The following is a 14117-nucleotide window of genomic DNA, read 5'->3' as shown; positions in this document are numbered from 1 at the left end:
GAACCCCAGCATACAGTTATCTAAGGAACTCCTCATTTTCAGACATCAGTAACAGATTCCTCACAATTTCAAAGGGGGAAGAAGAGTGAAGAATCAAAGAAAAGCAATTTTTGGCAGCCAGGGCAGCATGGGGAATACTGTGGCAGTTTCTCTTTGAACTCCTTTCAGCCTGTGGCTATAAAGCTAATATAAAACATCTCAGGATTGAAAAGGAAAAGGAAAAAAATAAAAGCAACTGAAAGGATTGGGAGCACAGTGGGGTAGAATTACCAAAATGGGGATTAAAATGGCCCCCAGTGAGATGGGCAGAAATATTCAAACAAGTTAGTGCTTGGATCACTGAGAAAGAGGAAAAAAATCTGCTTCCTTTTGTTTTACAACAGACTGAAACCCAACCTCAGCACAACAAACTATTGTGTGCAATTGTAATTTTCATTATTAGGCATAATCCTTTCTCAGGATGAATATCTTGCAGTATGGACAAAATCAAGACTCTGAGCTTTGACTTAGGCACGCTTGTGCGTAAATTCATGGAAGACAGAAGGGCACAGATAGCTGAGGTACACGAGGCAGCCACCTGACTTTATTTTTCCAGCCACTAACCCACCCTAAATGATTGCATTCAACCTTTTTCAGCTATCTCCTCTTCCAGTTGACACTGCAGTTGTCACAGAGATGGTTTTTAAATCCTGGTGTGAATCAAGTTGCACAAAAAAAAAATGCGATGAGAGCTCTAAAAACTTCTCCAAGTTGCAAGCTGAAAGCTCCTTTCACTGAAGTTATTTTGCTGTAAGTCAGAGGAAAATGAAGTAGGGTTCTAGGGATTAAAACCTCTGACAAAGCCCTAATCTGTGACCAATGATAATGTTATCTCACAGCCAGCTCATCTACACAGCTTTCATCTGAAAATCTCAAATAACTTCTTTCTTTAAAGCAAACCTTGAAGCTCCTCTGCCACGAAGCCATTTGTGTATTTTACAGAATGAGCAAACCTACTATTTGTGGAAAATGTGAGACAGAAGGAAGCCCTATGTCTGCAGGGGGAATTGCAGAGGGAGCAGGAGCAATTTCAGAAACACTAAAGCCTCTTCCACAGAAAGGCAGCGGGCATCATTCCTGCAGGCTTTGGCAATTTCAGCTGAAACCAACATCCACAGCCCTCGGAATGCTCAGCATTTCTTTACTGCCCTCCAACCATGAGTTTTGCTCGTGAACTGAAAATAAGAAAGCAAACTTTCAAGAAATGCACCTTCTGTAGCTTGCATACAGACCCAGAACAATGCAACAGCAAAGCACATTCAAAAGCAAACAAAAGTGGAAGAGGATGCCATTACTCACTTGTCTTGGGACTCGATATACACATAAAGGTGAGGCTCGAAGCACTTGGAAACAATGCCATGGAAAGGATTGTCCGGGACTTTTGGCTTCTTTGGCTGTAAGAAAGCAATTACAGCGTTGGCTTTGAACCTGCTCTGCAAGATCTAGGAGAAATCATAATGCAGCAGCAGCATGGAGGATCTGAGCGTTCAGAAATACAGCACTGAAATTTGTTGACAAATAACCAAAGGCAGAATAGACAAGGTCAGTGTGTCCCAGCCTCCCTCGCTCTGAAAGAGCCATCAGCATTTCACAGAGTTATTTTTTTACTTGTAAAATACCCCTCTATCCTTCAAGGGAAGACTTTTCCGTGCTAAAAGATATCAGTAGGGAAGAAAAGCTTAATGCAATTTGTAAATAAGGAAACCTCACTGCTCTCTTCAAGCAGAAGTAGTCACCACTGAAATGAAACGCAGCAGTTATCTGCAAGTAACCTTGAAAAAATCCCTATGTTTTGGAACATTAAGGAAAATAACTACAGACTACATCTGAATGAATATTATTTAGATAAACGGAATGTAATTACTGCACTTGGAATCATCCAGGCAACATTACAGGATTGCTTTCACTGTAAAACATGTTTCTGGGGATGCAGAATTCTACTCTGAAGTCACATTTAGAGTATTAAGCACATATGCCGTTTGGGAGCCATCCAGTTGAGTTTTAGTTTAGCACTGTGCTCTGTAAAGTGGCCAAGCACATCTCACTGAAGCCATTGGGACTACTCCCATGCTTAAATATGTACATGCATCAGGCCGGACAGAGGCTTTAAGCTTTGCCCTACAGCCACATTTTATTTTTGAGATGACAAACAATTCTCTGCTTGCTGGAGAACTGACAGTTTTTCACTGCCTGCAAAGAACTCTGTGCAGAGAGGCAAGAGTTCCATTCCAAAGAGACAGGATCAGCTCTCAGCCAACAAAGATACGATTTTTTCCAGCTGATTTTTTTTTTTTAAAGCATTAAAAAAAGCAAAACAAGAGAGCCTAAAGGACACCCTCTCTTAAATAACAGGAATGGTGGCACCGATCTGTTTGCAGAAATTGCAAGGCACGGATTTCTCAGGAATAATTCAGACTCAAAGACACAAGGGATATGAACCTATGGCTGCAAACTTAAAGCAAGAATGGTTTCATGGAGGGCAGGCAGCCCCGGGAGCCTTGCTTCATTCACCTCCCCAGCAGCAGCAGGACTGCAGAATAGTTCTACAGCACTGGGAGAAAGTCACTGCCCAGCACTCCCTGCCCCAGTCCTCTGCCAGTCCTGCCTGTTTCTGCCAGATGCACGTGCTCATCAGAGCTGGAAGGAAAACAATAGGTGGTAATTACAGAAACCTTCCAGCTGCCAAGCCTCGGCAATGGCAGTGCCAGCACAAGGTTGCCCATTCATTATATTTATGATTTACCAGGCTGGAAAAGCCGAATCCTAAAGCACAACTGCTTTTTTGTGTGAGTGTGTCTTTGCATCACGCTGCTCCCAGCACGTCTGGTGGAGAGAATACTAAATCTTTTAACAGTAGCGCTGAAGCTGTATTTTGGTGTGTGCAATCCTGTCCAAAAGCTGCAGATGTTTAAGCTATTTCCTCCTCGAGTTTGATGGAAATAATAAAAGGTTACTGTTGTCACAGTAAGGAGGCCTGCAGCTGGCCCGGTTTCCTTTCATTACCATCCAAAGTAAACAGTTTAAATCTAACTGCTAGGATCACTCAAAGAGGTTCTTTTTAACATGGATTTTTCCCCCCCTCTCTCTTGTGTTCCCTCTTACACTCACAAGTGAATTCTCAGGACTTGGGGCAGCTCTACCACTCAGAACTCCTCATCTTCAACACTTCCTTTCTCTTCTCTTCTTCAGCCGGTGCCAGCAGCAGATGAGCCCTCCACCATCAACCCACCAGCACTAAGCAGCTGCTGGCATTTTGGAAATCAACTATTGGGGTGTTCGATGGAGGGCAGAAGGCTGCCCCGCTTATGTAAAAATCCAGATGGATAACACCCAACTCTGCTGAAAAGTGAGCTACCACCCCACAAATTATTGGGACATGGGTGTGAGTAGGTCCTAGAGCCCTCATCATGGATCAGGATACCACCTGGAAATACACCGTGAAGTCACTGAGCAAAGAGAGGTTACCTGTCCCAAGCAACATAGAACTGAATGCTTAGAGAATGCCTGTCTGCTGAGTAAAAAATGGAGAGCTCACACACTTTGACATTCATGCCAATTAAAACAAAAGTGCTCACTATTCACTCCTTTAATATTTGCAGAAGGCTTTGGAAACCCAGTGCTTTTACAAGCAGTTAGGTGTTACCTGCAACACAGAGGCAGCGGATGAAAAACACCACAAATATAAATCCTAGAAGTAATATCTTTGGAGCAAAAGTCTAAAACTGACATTTGAAAGTTCAACTAGGTGTCTGATGACTCCAGACTTAGTTTCCTTGGCTGACAAGGCAAAATATGAATTGCAGCTCCATGTAGCAGGAGGTCTTTCTGGGATCTGAACACCCAGCCATGGTAGGTCCTCTTTCTTCGAAAGAAATCCTGCAGTTACATTTGAGCTGTTGCTGCATGAGCTAGAACAGAATCCTACTCGCATGGTGGGACTGTCCCTGCACTATTAACTGAAATAAAGATTGCTTTGGTTTCAGTGAAATGAGCCGCAGCAAATCAGTCATACTGGGAGCTAGCATGCTGCCCAGGGAACCAAAACTGTGCTAAATTAATTGCTGTGAAAACAAACCTTTCCAATCAATGTCATTGGAAAAGCTTAGATACCACCAGAGATTCTGACACAGAGACTGACTCACTGACAAGTGGAAAGCTCTGAAGACTTACTTTGTCTGTATCACTTTTTTCAATTACAATCTCATCCGTCTCCGTCCCAGTTTCATCCTCTAGAAACGGGTTGGTAGAAGGAGGAGGTGCTTCTGGCTTCTTCTGTAAAGAACACACCAAAAAATGAAGCTCCTTAGAGAACAGCCTGCTTTGTCTCCTGTCCACACACTGCAGCCATGTGCTGCTTTACTGAGACCTTAAAGCACTGTACAGCAGTCTGACTTCTCCAAGCACAGAGGCAACTGCAGACCTCTTCTTCAGCATTTGAGCTGTGAAGCTCTCTATGCTCACACTCACTCACTTAATCATCCCTGGAAGGGGCATTTTGATGAATGAGAAATTTCCACCCCCTCAAAGCCCACACTCCAGAGCCCAGAAAGCTTAAGAGGCAGAGCAGAGCATTGGCCTCTGGTTATTCCTCAGTAAAGGACCAGAGCTGTGGAAGTACTCAATTGTGGGGAAGCTGCAAAGCCACACTGAAAAGGGGACCAAGTGCTCCTGCTCAGGGTTGTGGGTGCATCTTTTCTTGAGGAAACAGTTTCTAGTGTGGGCTAATGGGAATAAGCAGTCCCTTCACTGGCCCCACCACACATCCAGTGTCAAAGCCTGAGGGCACATCACAAAGAGAGAAGGAGAAATATTTCCTTTTTCTTTTTTTTCAAGCCATATACATCCTCCCCTTCTGTTTGTTCTGTTACAAAAGCTTCTGTGCCTACCTTTTCCGTAGGGATAACAACAAACCAGTGAAGTAAATCTAATTAAAGCTGCAAATTTGGTATGAAATTTGTCATAAAAATAAGGCTGTATTCTTGAGAGATTTAAATTCAGCCAGGAGGAAAACCTTACAGGACTTCCTTTTTTAATTAGCAGCACCTACTGATCCACAGCAAATAACAACCAGGCCCAGCAGGCTTATCTTGTAGGGGGAATTAGCACATCTAAGTAGGCTTCCAGACACCAGCTGGACAGAGCAGTGAACCTCAAACCAGCAGCTTCTGAGTCACACGTGTGCTCCATGCTCCCAGGCACTCAATTGGCAGAGCACCTGCCTGAGATTTCAGGCTGAAAAAGCACGGAGATGACCCCAGAGAAATTCACTGAGGAGGTTCTCTTGGCTCTGCCTTTACAATCTGCCAAACGAGACACTGAAAAATGGAAGTTATCAATGGCCCTACAAGAAAAACTAACCCAAGAGAATGTGGGATTGAAAGCTGGTACCTTGTGGTAAACATGTGGTAACAAGAAATGAACAAAAGAGACAACTTTTGGTTATAACGTGTCATCAACACGCAGAAAACAAACATTATGATGCAGTCACCACACCATAACTATTTTGTGGCTTTCCATACCAGTGTGGCTTCAGTTGCAAACAGCAGTGCCCAGGAGAACCAAAAAAGTACACAATCTTTGTAGCTTCCTTCCCAACTACAACCCACTGAGCACAGTCACACTAAATGTTCTACCTGCCAGGGGAGGCTGCAGGTGACATCTTTTCAGGTCTCCCTCTACCGCAGCCATGTGTGAGTTGGGCCCTTTTTTCCCCCTAAGAAGCTGTGGGTCTGTTCTTTAGAAACCCCCTTACCACTGTGCCATCAGCCAGAGTGCAGCCTGAGAAGCGCTTAGCCAGAAGTCCTTCAAAGTTGGTTGTCCTCTGGATTGCAAACAGAAGCAATTTCACTTCAATTTCCTTTGCTCTTGTACGCATTATCTTGGCAAGCTCTGTCCTGAAAGAGGGTGACAAAACAGGAAAAACAACCTGGTTTTCTATAAAGAGAAAGATCCAAAACTTAAGATGGCTACTCATTCTATTCCCTAGCAACACTTTCCATCACATAAATCAAGCTAACTCTTAAGATGCTCTCTTCAACAACTCCTCAAGTTTTTCACTCTTGCTCTTAACCACGGGCAATTCTACACAGATATCTGGATGCTACCTTTAAGATCGCACAGCTGTGTGTCCTGTTTGGCAGAAGAGATGCCAATCCTCTTCTCAAGGAGCGTGGTTCTGCTGGGGAGCACCACGAGCCTACCTGGTGACGTGGCAGAACTCCACAGCGATGCGCTCCGTCATGCACCACTCCTGGGGAAACATGCGCCCGTACTTCTCCTCATAGTCCACCAGCTGACGTTTGATCCACGCGTAGCGCCTGTCGATCTTATCCAGCCAGGCGACCTGAGGAGGAGAACACCACCTTTAACAGCAGCAGCTGCTAATAATTCGAGAAGTGCTCAAATTCATGCTAGACTGAAAATCTCCTCTTGCGCGAAGGTACTGCTGAAAACTCAGCCCAATAATAATCCGTTCTGTCCTACCATCCGCTTTGTTTCGCAGAGAGGTTCAAAGAACAGCGGGATGAGAATGCAGGAACTCCTGGATTCCCAAAAACCAACTGTTTTTCAAACTCTGAGGTTGTGTTCCTACATACTTCTAAAGGAGTTCTTGCAACATGCACAGGATGGAATGTTTCTATCATCATGACAAGAAGCTTAAAAATTAACTACAAAGACTGATCCGTTTCCTGGAGTCCCCCACCCCCTCTTTTCCTCCTCTTAGTGTTGTTTTAAGATTTTTGGGTTTGCAACTATCAGAATAAATTTCCAACACTTCAGAGGGCAGAAAGCACATCTAACTTGAATTTATTTATTTGTTACAGTGCAGACCTCTGAACTTAAGCTCTAAGAGGAGAGGAAGTCATTCTGGTAGCCTCCCAACCCACCAGCCTGTCCATGTCAGTGCTCCCAGCCCTCAGGTCAAACCCAGATTGCTACAAGAAGCTGCGGAAACACGAACTTTGCGTTTTGCTCTGCAGCAGCATTTACAACATCCCTATGTAGCTCACAATGCTTTCCTTACATCTTGATTTTCCTGGAAAAGGACCAGATACTCTGAGAGGTGTTGTTTAATAAATTTCTTGATGATTTCCTGCTTGATTCTGGGATCCAGGACATTGGCGACGAGACACGCATCACGCAGGACATTGCTGGGTCCACTGGGTCTCTGTCAAAACAAACAGATGATTTAAGGTTAAACAACAGAAAGGGCAATTGTAAATTGTACTGCATCCACGTTACCTTGTTTTAATCCTTTTCCATTACTCTCTTTTCATGCTCTCAGTGTTATCACTTAACCATCTTTCTTCTGTTGGATGAAAATTGAGCTCCCTCCATTTCCCCGGCCATAAAAGTTGTTTTGTGGCTCGATTACTGCAGAAGTACTGCAATCTCCTTCCACAAATAAGAACAGTCATCCCATCCCTTCTGTAAACCCTTTCATTGTCCTAGATATTCTGAAAAGCAGCTAAAGGGAAGGGGCTGCCATGGGACAACCTCTTTTCTGCAAAAGGAAGGCCAAACAAACGTGGAAAATATAGCCTAGGGATGATCAGCTTGCAAAACAAAGCAGCACCTGCTGGTCTGTTTTGGCCCATATGAAGATGATTGACAGTGGAGAATACAAAAGATTTAGAAGCATTTAAAAAAAAACACACAAAACAATGCTCTTTTGAAGCTGCTTCATGTACACACAGATCTGCCCTTCACCAAGAATCTGTTCCAACTACTTTCCTCCTTTTTGTACTTCTGTTAGTTTTGTGAAGAAACCAGTAGAGCTGGTATTTTGGAAGACAGAACTGGCATTTTCTTTAGAATAAAATGTATTTCACACCTACTCCCATATTGCTCCCAAACGTTTGGATTCATAATTTGAGGGAAGCACGCTTGCTGCCTTAGCATTTGCCCAGATCTGTATCTGTGCTGAGTAAACCAGAGACAAATTTGATGGCAGCGTGTCAACAGACAGCTGGTGCTTGGCTTCCCCTAGATATGCACAGACCTTTTGTGTCTGACAAATAAGCAGTAATGTGGAGAGACACACCTGGGTTAGATGCTAAGGGTTCATGGCCCCACTGAGGCCTATATGGTCACATACACAGTGTTTGGGGTATTCCTTGACTAGCATGCAGACCTCACTACAACAGGTGTGCTCTAACAATAGTCTGACTTTGAAAGTCACTATGATGATCTAGAAGTAAAATGAGATAGAAGCTGAGGACAATTCTGTTGGCAAGTTTGCAGCAAGTGAGAACTTTACCTTTGTACCTTGGGAAGGAAAGGCTTCCTCAAAGTCAGCCAGGATCTGCTGTCCTAATTCATTCTGTGCTGCCTTCACCCTGATGACGACAGAAAAAACACAGCGTTGTTCCATTTTGCACACCTTGCTATGAAGGGGACTGAAAAAGCTAGCAGCTCCACAAGGTTTTCTTAAAGGACAAAAAAAAGCAGTCTGAAAGAAAAAACCACCCACACTAAGAAGGCATTATGTCAAAACTGTGAAAGTATTTTCTCCCTGAACGACACTAGGATGACAACTCCATCTGTACAGCATCAATACAAGTCCTTGATGCTCTCGTGCTGCTGAAATTTAATATTTCAATAACAGCCAGTTAATCAGCTGAGAAATCAGCGCAGCGCCTTTAATGCCAGGTCTTTACATTTGTGGATGTTGATCGAGTTTCAAAAAGCATGTTTCTAACACGAACGTCTCAATCTTCATAATGAACCTTTCACAGTTCCAGGTGCACCGACCTATTTTTAAATGCATCCATGTGAATGGTGCTGGCTGCGGTTTTATCCTATAAATCCCGATTTAAGAAGCGTAAGAGCAGAGGTATGAGATGGATGAAAAGGTTTGACGAGACCACAGTCATGCTCTTTATTTAGCTGAGACAATAAGGCTTCCAATTTCCAGAAATAAAAGTCTATATGGCTTAATTGATACTTCGAGAGAAATGGAAATGCCTACACATGCTGGAAAGAGCCAAAACAAACAGTCAGGCCCTCACACCCCTCTGCAGCCCTTGAGTTCTTCCATCACTTTTTATAATGCTGGAAACACTTGAAGGACTAAACTGATTACTCAAAAACAGCAGATTTTTCCATTGAGACTGATATGTTTCAAAGGATGGGTTTTGTGAAGGCATTTGTTCAGACTGTGGGAAGAATTTGTTGTTTGCTTTTTTTTTGTTTACCAATCTTCAACATCAACAAGGAATAATCTGTTTGTTTAATCTGCCCCTTCCAGGTTCGTTTGCACTGGAACACCAAGAGCTAAGCTGACAATGCTGGAGAAAGGCCTGGCTAAATGAATGCTGCCAAATGGAGAAAGTTCCAAAGCTATGGTTGAAATGTGACTTTATAACTGATTTAGCTGTATGTACGACCTGTCTCATCTGGGATTTCTCTGTGGAGGTTCTGCTTGAAAAGCCTCCTGCCTGTGATGTCAGACACAAGTCTCACTTAAGCTCTCTGCTTCACAGGAATGTTTGGAAACCCAAATACCTTTCCAGGTAGAGATCCATAGCTAACACCCTCATAGCTGCAAAACAAAAGAGATTTTTCAGCTAAATGTTGAAATAGAAGGAGCAAGAAATTTAAGCAAGGAGAACTCAGCCCAGCAGCCACAACTACAGCCATAATCCTGCTTAGACTGCACAAGTAAGCCCCAGCAATTAATGTGAGAAAGCATCACAGAACAAAGCCCTCTTATCCTCCTCCAAAACAAAACAAAAAAATTGCTTAAAATGGATTGAAAAAGTGCATCTTTTCAATGAAGAAACAAGAAGTCTTGAATTTCACAGGAATGAATGAGTTTGTATAAATAACTGGAGCCATTAGCTGTGGAACTCCCCATCAGGCAGCAGCTGCAGTGCAAGCACTGAACAGCAGAGCAGCAGCCAGATTCCTGAAGACTCAACAAACTCAAGAGGGGCACGGTCAGGCAGTTAAAAGCCATGTCCACAGGCTTTGTTGTTTTAGGCTTTGATTCAGGAAAGTACTTAAGGGTATTCTTAATGGGGATTCTCATATCCTTCAATTAAGAAACTTGCACGAACGCCTTGCTGAGCTGGGATGCTAAGAGAAATATCTTTTTTTAAACCTGACCTGCTTATAAAAAATAAATCTCTCGATGGCAAAACAGCAAAATAAGTTTCAACACATTTTTGCACGCTTTGCACAGTAAGGATAGGGCAGGGAAATCAAAGCAGCTGGAGCTTTAGGTACATGCAGCCAACCTCCCCCCAAACATTTGGTTACATGAGGGTTAGAGATTTTTGTTTTCCTGACTTTTGTTTTACTATTAGTGGCTTTTGTTCTGTTTCTCCACCACAAAAATAATAATATTAAAAAAAAAAAAAGCACCCACGAAACAAAACAAACCTCACACTTAAATCTCAAATGACATAAATTATTAGAAACCACAATTGCTTCAGCCAAAGCTACCAGAAATCTTACACCATGCCTGGCATCTTGTTGGGATGCAAAGGGGCTGAGCGAGCCCGTTTTGCTGGGGCAAACTTAGCATCATCTTTATTGGAAATACTTTCCAAGCTTTTCTCCACTCTCTGCCAGGCTTCAGCAGCGTGCATGGGTGGGTTGGTGACCGCTAATTGTACGCTCCCTTCTACAGAGGGAAAACAGAAGGGAATTGAGAACAAAATATCACTTTCTGCTATGACAAAGAGCTTCCATTACACCAAATTTGAAGTTGCTTTAGGAATATCATTAAGAAAATATTCAGTTTTGCATGTGAACTGTGTTATTTTGAACATGAATACCCAATGGGACCTTCACAAGAACCCAACTAAGTGTGCAATCAGGTTTCCAATGAATACTTATAATGGCATTTTTGATTGTTTTCAGGGTTACAGAGCAGGTGGAAAGCAACCCTGAAAACACATCATTAGTTTCACAGCATCCAGGAGCAGGAACTTCAATTGAACCGAGCACCTCATGACAAAGCTCCCATCCAACAACACCAAGCAGGCACTTCTTCCCATGGCCTCCCGTTTATATTTGGCTTTGCTTCATCCACACCAAGGAAGAAAGGCTCTTTAATAAAGAATCTGCTCGTTCAGCACTGCATATAATAGATTTACTGTATATAATAGACTTTGGTTACTGTCTGTGCCAAAACCTACCGTGCACTTTTGCCTTCACAAGAGCCTTCAGCTGCACTATTAAACCAGGAGATACCAAACCCCAGCAATTTCAGTCTGAAAATAGCACTGAGAGAAGCCTGGTAAACTTCCTTTGATGTTTCATGAATCAGGAAAGTGTTTCCAAGGAAAGAGAGAGGAAAGTCAGCTCCAAGCTGGGCCCTCCCACCTCCACATGAAGCCAACCTGCAACTGGGCATGGCCTCAGACAGACCTCCCTGCAGGAACCTGCCCTGAGTGTCAGCAGTGCAGAGCTCCCAGCACAACCCGTGCAGCCCTCCTCACCCCACCAGCAGCGTCTTCTATCACTACCAGATGGTGCAACTCGTGCTGTGTAAATAGTGGAAGGAAAGCCCTGCAGAGGCAGGCTAAAAATAGGAGAGAGTCTTGAGCTTTTCAGACCCTCATCTTGAAAGGAGACAAAAACAAAGGAAGTTTTCCTCCACGCCTCTGCCAGTCTCTCTGGTGCGACTCAGTATCTCTTTAATTATCAGCAACTATGAAAGCATTAAATAATTGTCCATTAGAAGGGGAAAGCCAGCCAGAATTCTGCACAGAGGCTTCAATTATCTGTGGCCTTACCACGGCCAATGACAGCAGCTTTCTGTCACTACCAATCTGGAAGAAAATAAATCAAGTTATCTTCCTGAGCATGAGGTCAGAACAGACAACAACCTAAACAAATGTCAGCGCTCTTCTGAATTTATCTCTCTTTGATACTCATTTAAGCAAATGCTTATGGCATTACTTTGCTAAAACAAGGCTCCACCTCTCCCTCTCAATTTAGGGTGGATCTTTATTTTGCTCAGTGTCACGGATTCCATCTGGGTTTTCTGGAAGAGCTATCCATACCACAAAGGAAGTCCAACAGATTGACATAGAATTATTACAGTTATCACTCAAACACTGTTTCCATCACTACACAGTACAGCTGCCATCTTAGCAAAGGGAGTCACCACTAAATTAATTAGTGCCTGGAAGACTCCTCTAGCCACCTCTGTAATGAGCAAAGTAACCTCACGTATCAACAGGATGGTGGTGACAGATGTGCAATTTGCAAGCTGGAAAGAAATGCTATCAGATACGATTGCATTATTAAGAAGGTTCATCCCTAATGTTAATAAGTGGTTTTAACCTCTGAGCTGTGCTCAGCACTACAACAGGCTGTTAAGTAAACGTCAGGCGTGTGCTGCAAGGGAAGTGAAGCCTGCTGTAAAGCAGGAAGAGTAGGTTTGGGCTGGGACAGATATATCTTACCTAGAAGAGGGAGGGCCCTGTTTCTGAGAAACCTAAATGCAAAGTCACAAATCAAAGCCAAGGCCTGAGAGAGCTGGTGGCTTTGTCACACCAAGCTGCCACGTTCTACTGCTGAGAGCAGTAGACACTTGCTGCTGGATCTGCACTACAACTCACCCTGTCACCAACTGCATCACTGAGGGTAAGGAAGCAAAGAAAGCTTCACCTCAGGGTTTGCCACAACCATGGGTTCAAAGGGCCTCCATCCTTAGGAACTGCTTCTGCCTAATGCTTTGCCTAACTTTCCAGCACAGCAGGGATGTGAGCAGTCAGTGCTTGATTGTTTTACCTTTCAGAAAGCTGTCGAATCTGAGGAATCCCCATGTATTTGTTGAAGTGCTCCAACACATTCACAACGCCTTGTAGAAGGTTGGCAACTTCCCCGTATTGTCTCCTTCTGGTCATAGCCCTGCAGAGGAAATTAAACATTTACAAAGGGGAGTTTGATGAAAATCCTGGGTGGTAATTCCCAGCTTACCTCATCCATATGGCCTCCACTGACATTCATTTTTCTAATATACACAACTCTTCATTAACATTCCAATACAGCATTAAAATTTCACTTAACTGATGCTAAAATAAACCAATCCAGCACACATCTAACAACGCTTCAGAAAACATAAATGTCCAAACAAACACTTGGCAAAGAACGTGTAAACCACCAGTAAGGGTCCGGAGGCAGTAAATGCTATTTCACTGTAATGACCTGAGTTATGTTGTTCATCATGGCACACAAAGTGTGAGTTAAAGCTTCACAAGAAGAACTGTTACACTGAAAAGCCATTAGCCTTGGCTTTTCTGTTAATAATTTTCACAGGGAACTGATAGACAATAAACTTGATTTTTATTTCAACCTTCCGGATCGTTCCATCAGAGACAGCAGCCCAAGTAAAATTTAATTCTGACCACGAACAACCCAGTGTTCGTGCAGAATTTGCTGCAATCCAAGAACAGGCTGTGCTTGGGTCTTGCAGCTTCACAGATGCAACATGTAAAAGCTGAACCTCCTCAGCCTGTGCGTTCCTCAAGCACATTAGAAAAAAAAAATAAATAAATAAAGACAACCAGGAAGGATTATTAGAAACATCTAATCCCACTTTGTACACAGCACAAGCTGCAAGGCTTCTTTGAACTTGTTTTCAGAACTAGAGCAGACCTTTTAGAAAGAGAGATCCCACTGTAGTTTAAGACTGCTAAGAGTCCCCCAAACCTCGGAAGAGCACATCCTTGGTGATGACACCTAACTCAACAGACCGCCTTACCCTTTCATGAAGCCAGACTCTCATTCCCAACCTATTAAGTAAGCTTCCCTCCAGAGATATAAGCAGCTGTTATAGGCCTGCTCTGAAATCAAGAGCTCAGCAGGGTGAAAGAAATTCACATGCTTACTCCAACGAGTCCACTCCCCCTGCCAGCATGTGCAAGTGGTTGAGGGTGGTGATGGAGGTGGTCAGATGGCGCTTGGCGTGATCCAGCTGCTTGATGTCCCGTGTGATTTCTTTAACCTAGTGAATGAAAAAACAGGAATCTGGCTAAATATCAAGCACCAAAACTGTAAGGAGCCAAGAAGGGCTCTCTCTTCCCTTTTGAACTCCACATTAGCTCTACAGCCAAGTT

General features: G+C 43.4%; 1 protein-coding gene across 1 annotated transcript in view; it reads right to left on the bottom strand.

Moving 5' to 3' along the window:
* VPS53 (VPS53 subunit of GARP complex) overlaps positions 1-14117 on the bottom strand; it is a 45268-nt gene that overhangs the window by 20593 nt on the left and 10558 nt on the right. Inside the window, exons 3-10 of the mRNA XM_031556464.1 lie at positions 13890-14005; positions 12790-12909; positions 8300-8378; positions 7064-7207; positions 6240-6382; positions 5792-5933; positions 4210-4311; positions 1339-1433 (exon numbers count right to left, since the gene is read on the bottom strand). Of these exons, the coding sequence (XP_031412324.1) occupies positions 1339-1433; positions 4210-4311; positions 5792-5933; positions 6240-6382; positions 7064-7207; positions 8300-8378; positions 12790-12909; positions 13890-14005 (941 nt within the window). The remainder of the gene's footprint in view (positions 1-1338; positions 1434-4209; positions 4312-5791; positions 5934-6239; positions 6383-7063; positions 7208-8299; positions 8379-12789; positions 12910-13889; positions 14006-14117) is intronic.

Source organism: Meleagris gallopavo, chromosome 21 (assembly GCF_000146605.3).
Source record: "Meleagris gallopavo isolate NT-WF06-2002-E0010 breed Aviagen turkey brand Nicholas breeding stock chromosome 21, Turkey_5.1, whole genome shotgun sequence".
NCBI lineage: Eukaryota > Metazoa > Chordata > Aves > Galliformes > Phasianidae > Meleagris > Meleagris gallopavo.
Note: the sequence above shows the minus strand (reverse complement) of the source record. Positions and strands in the feature narration are given on the sequence as shown.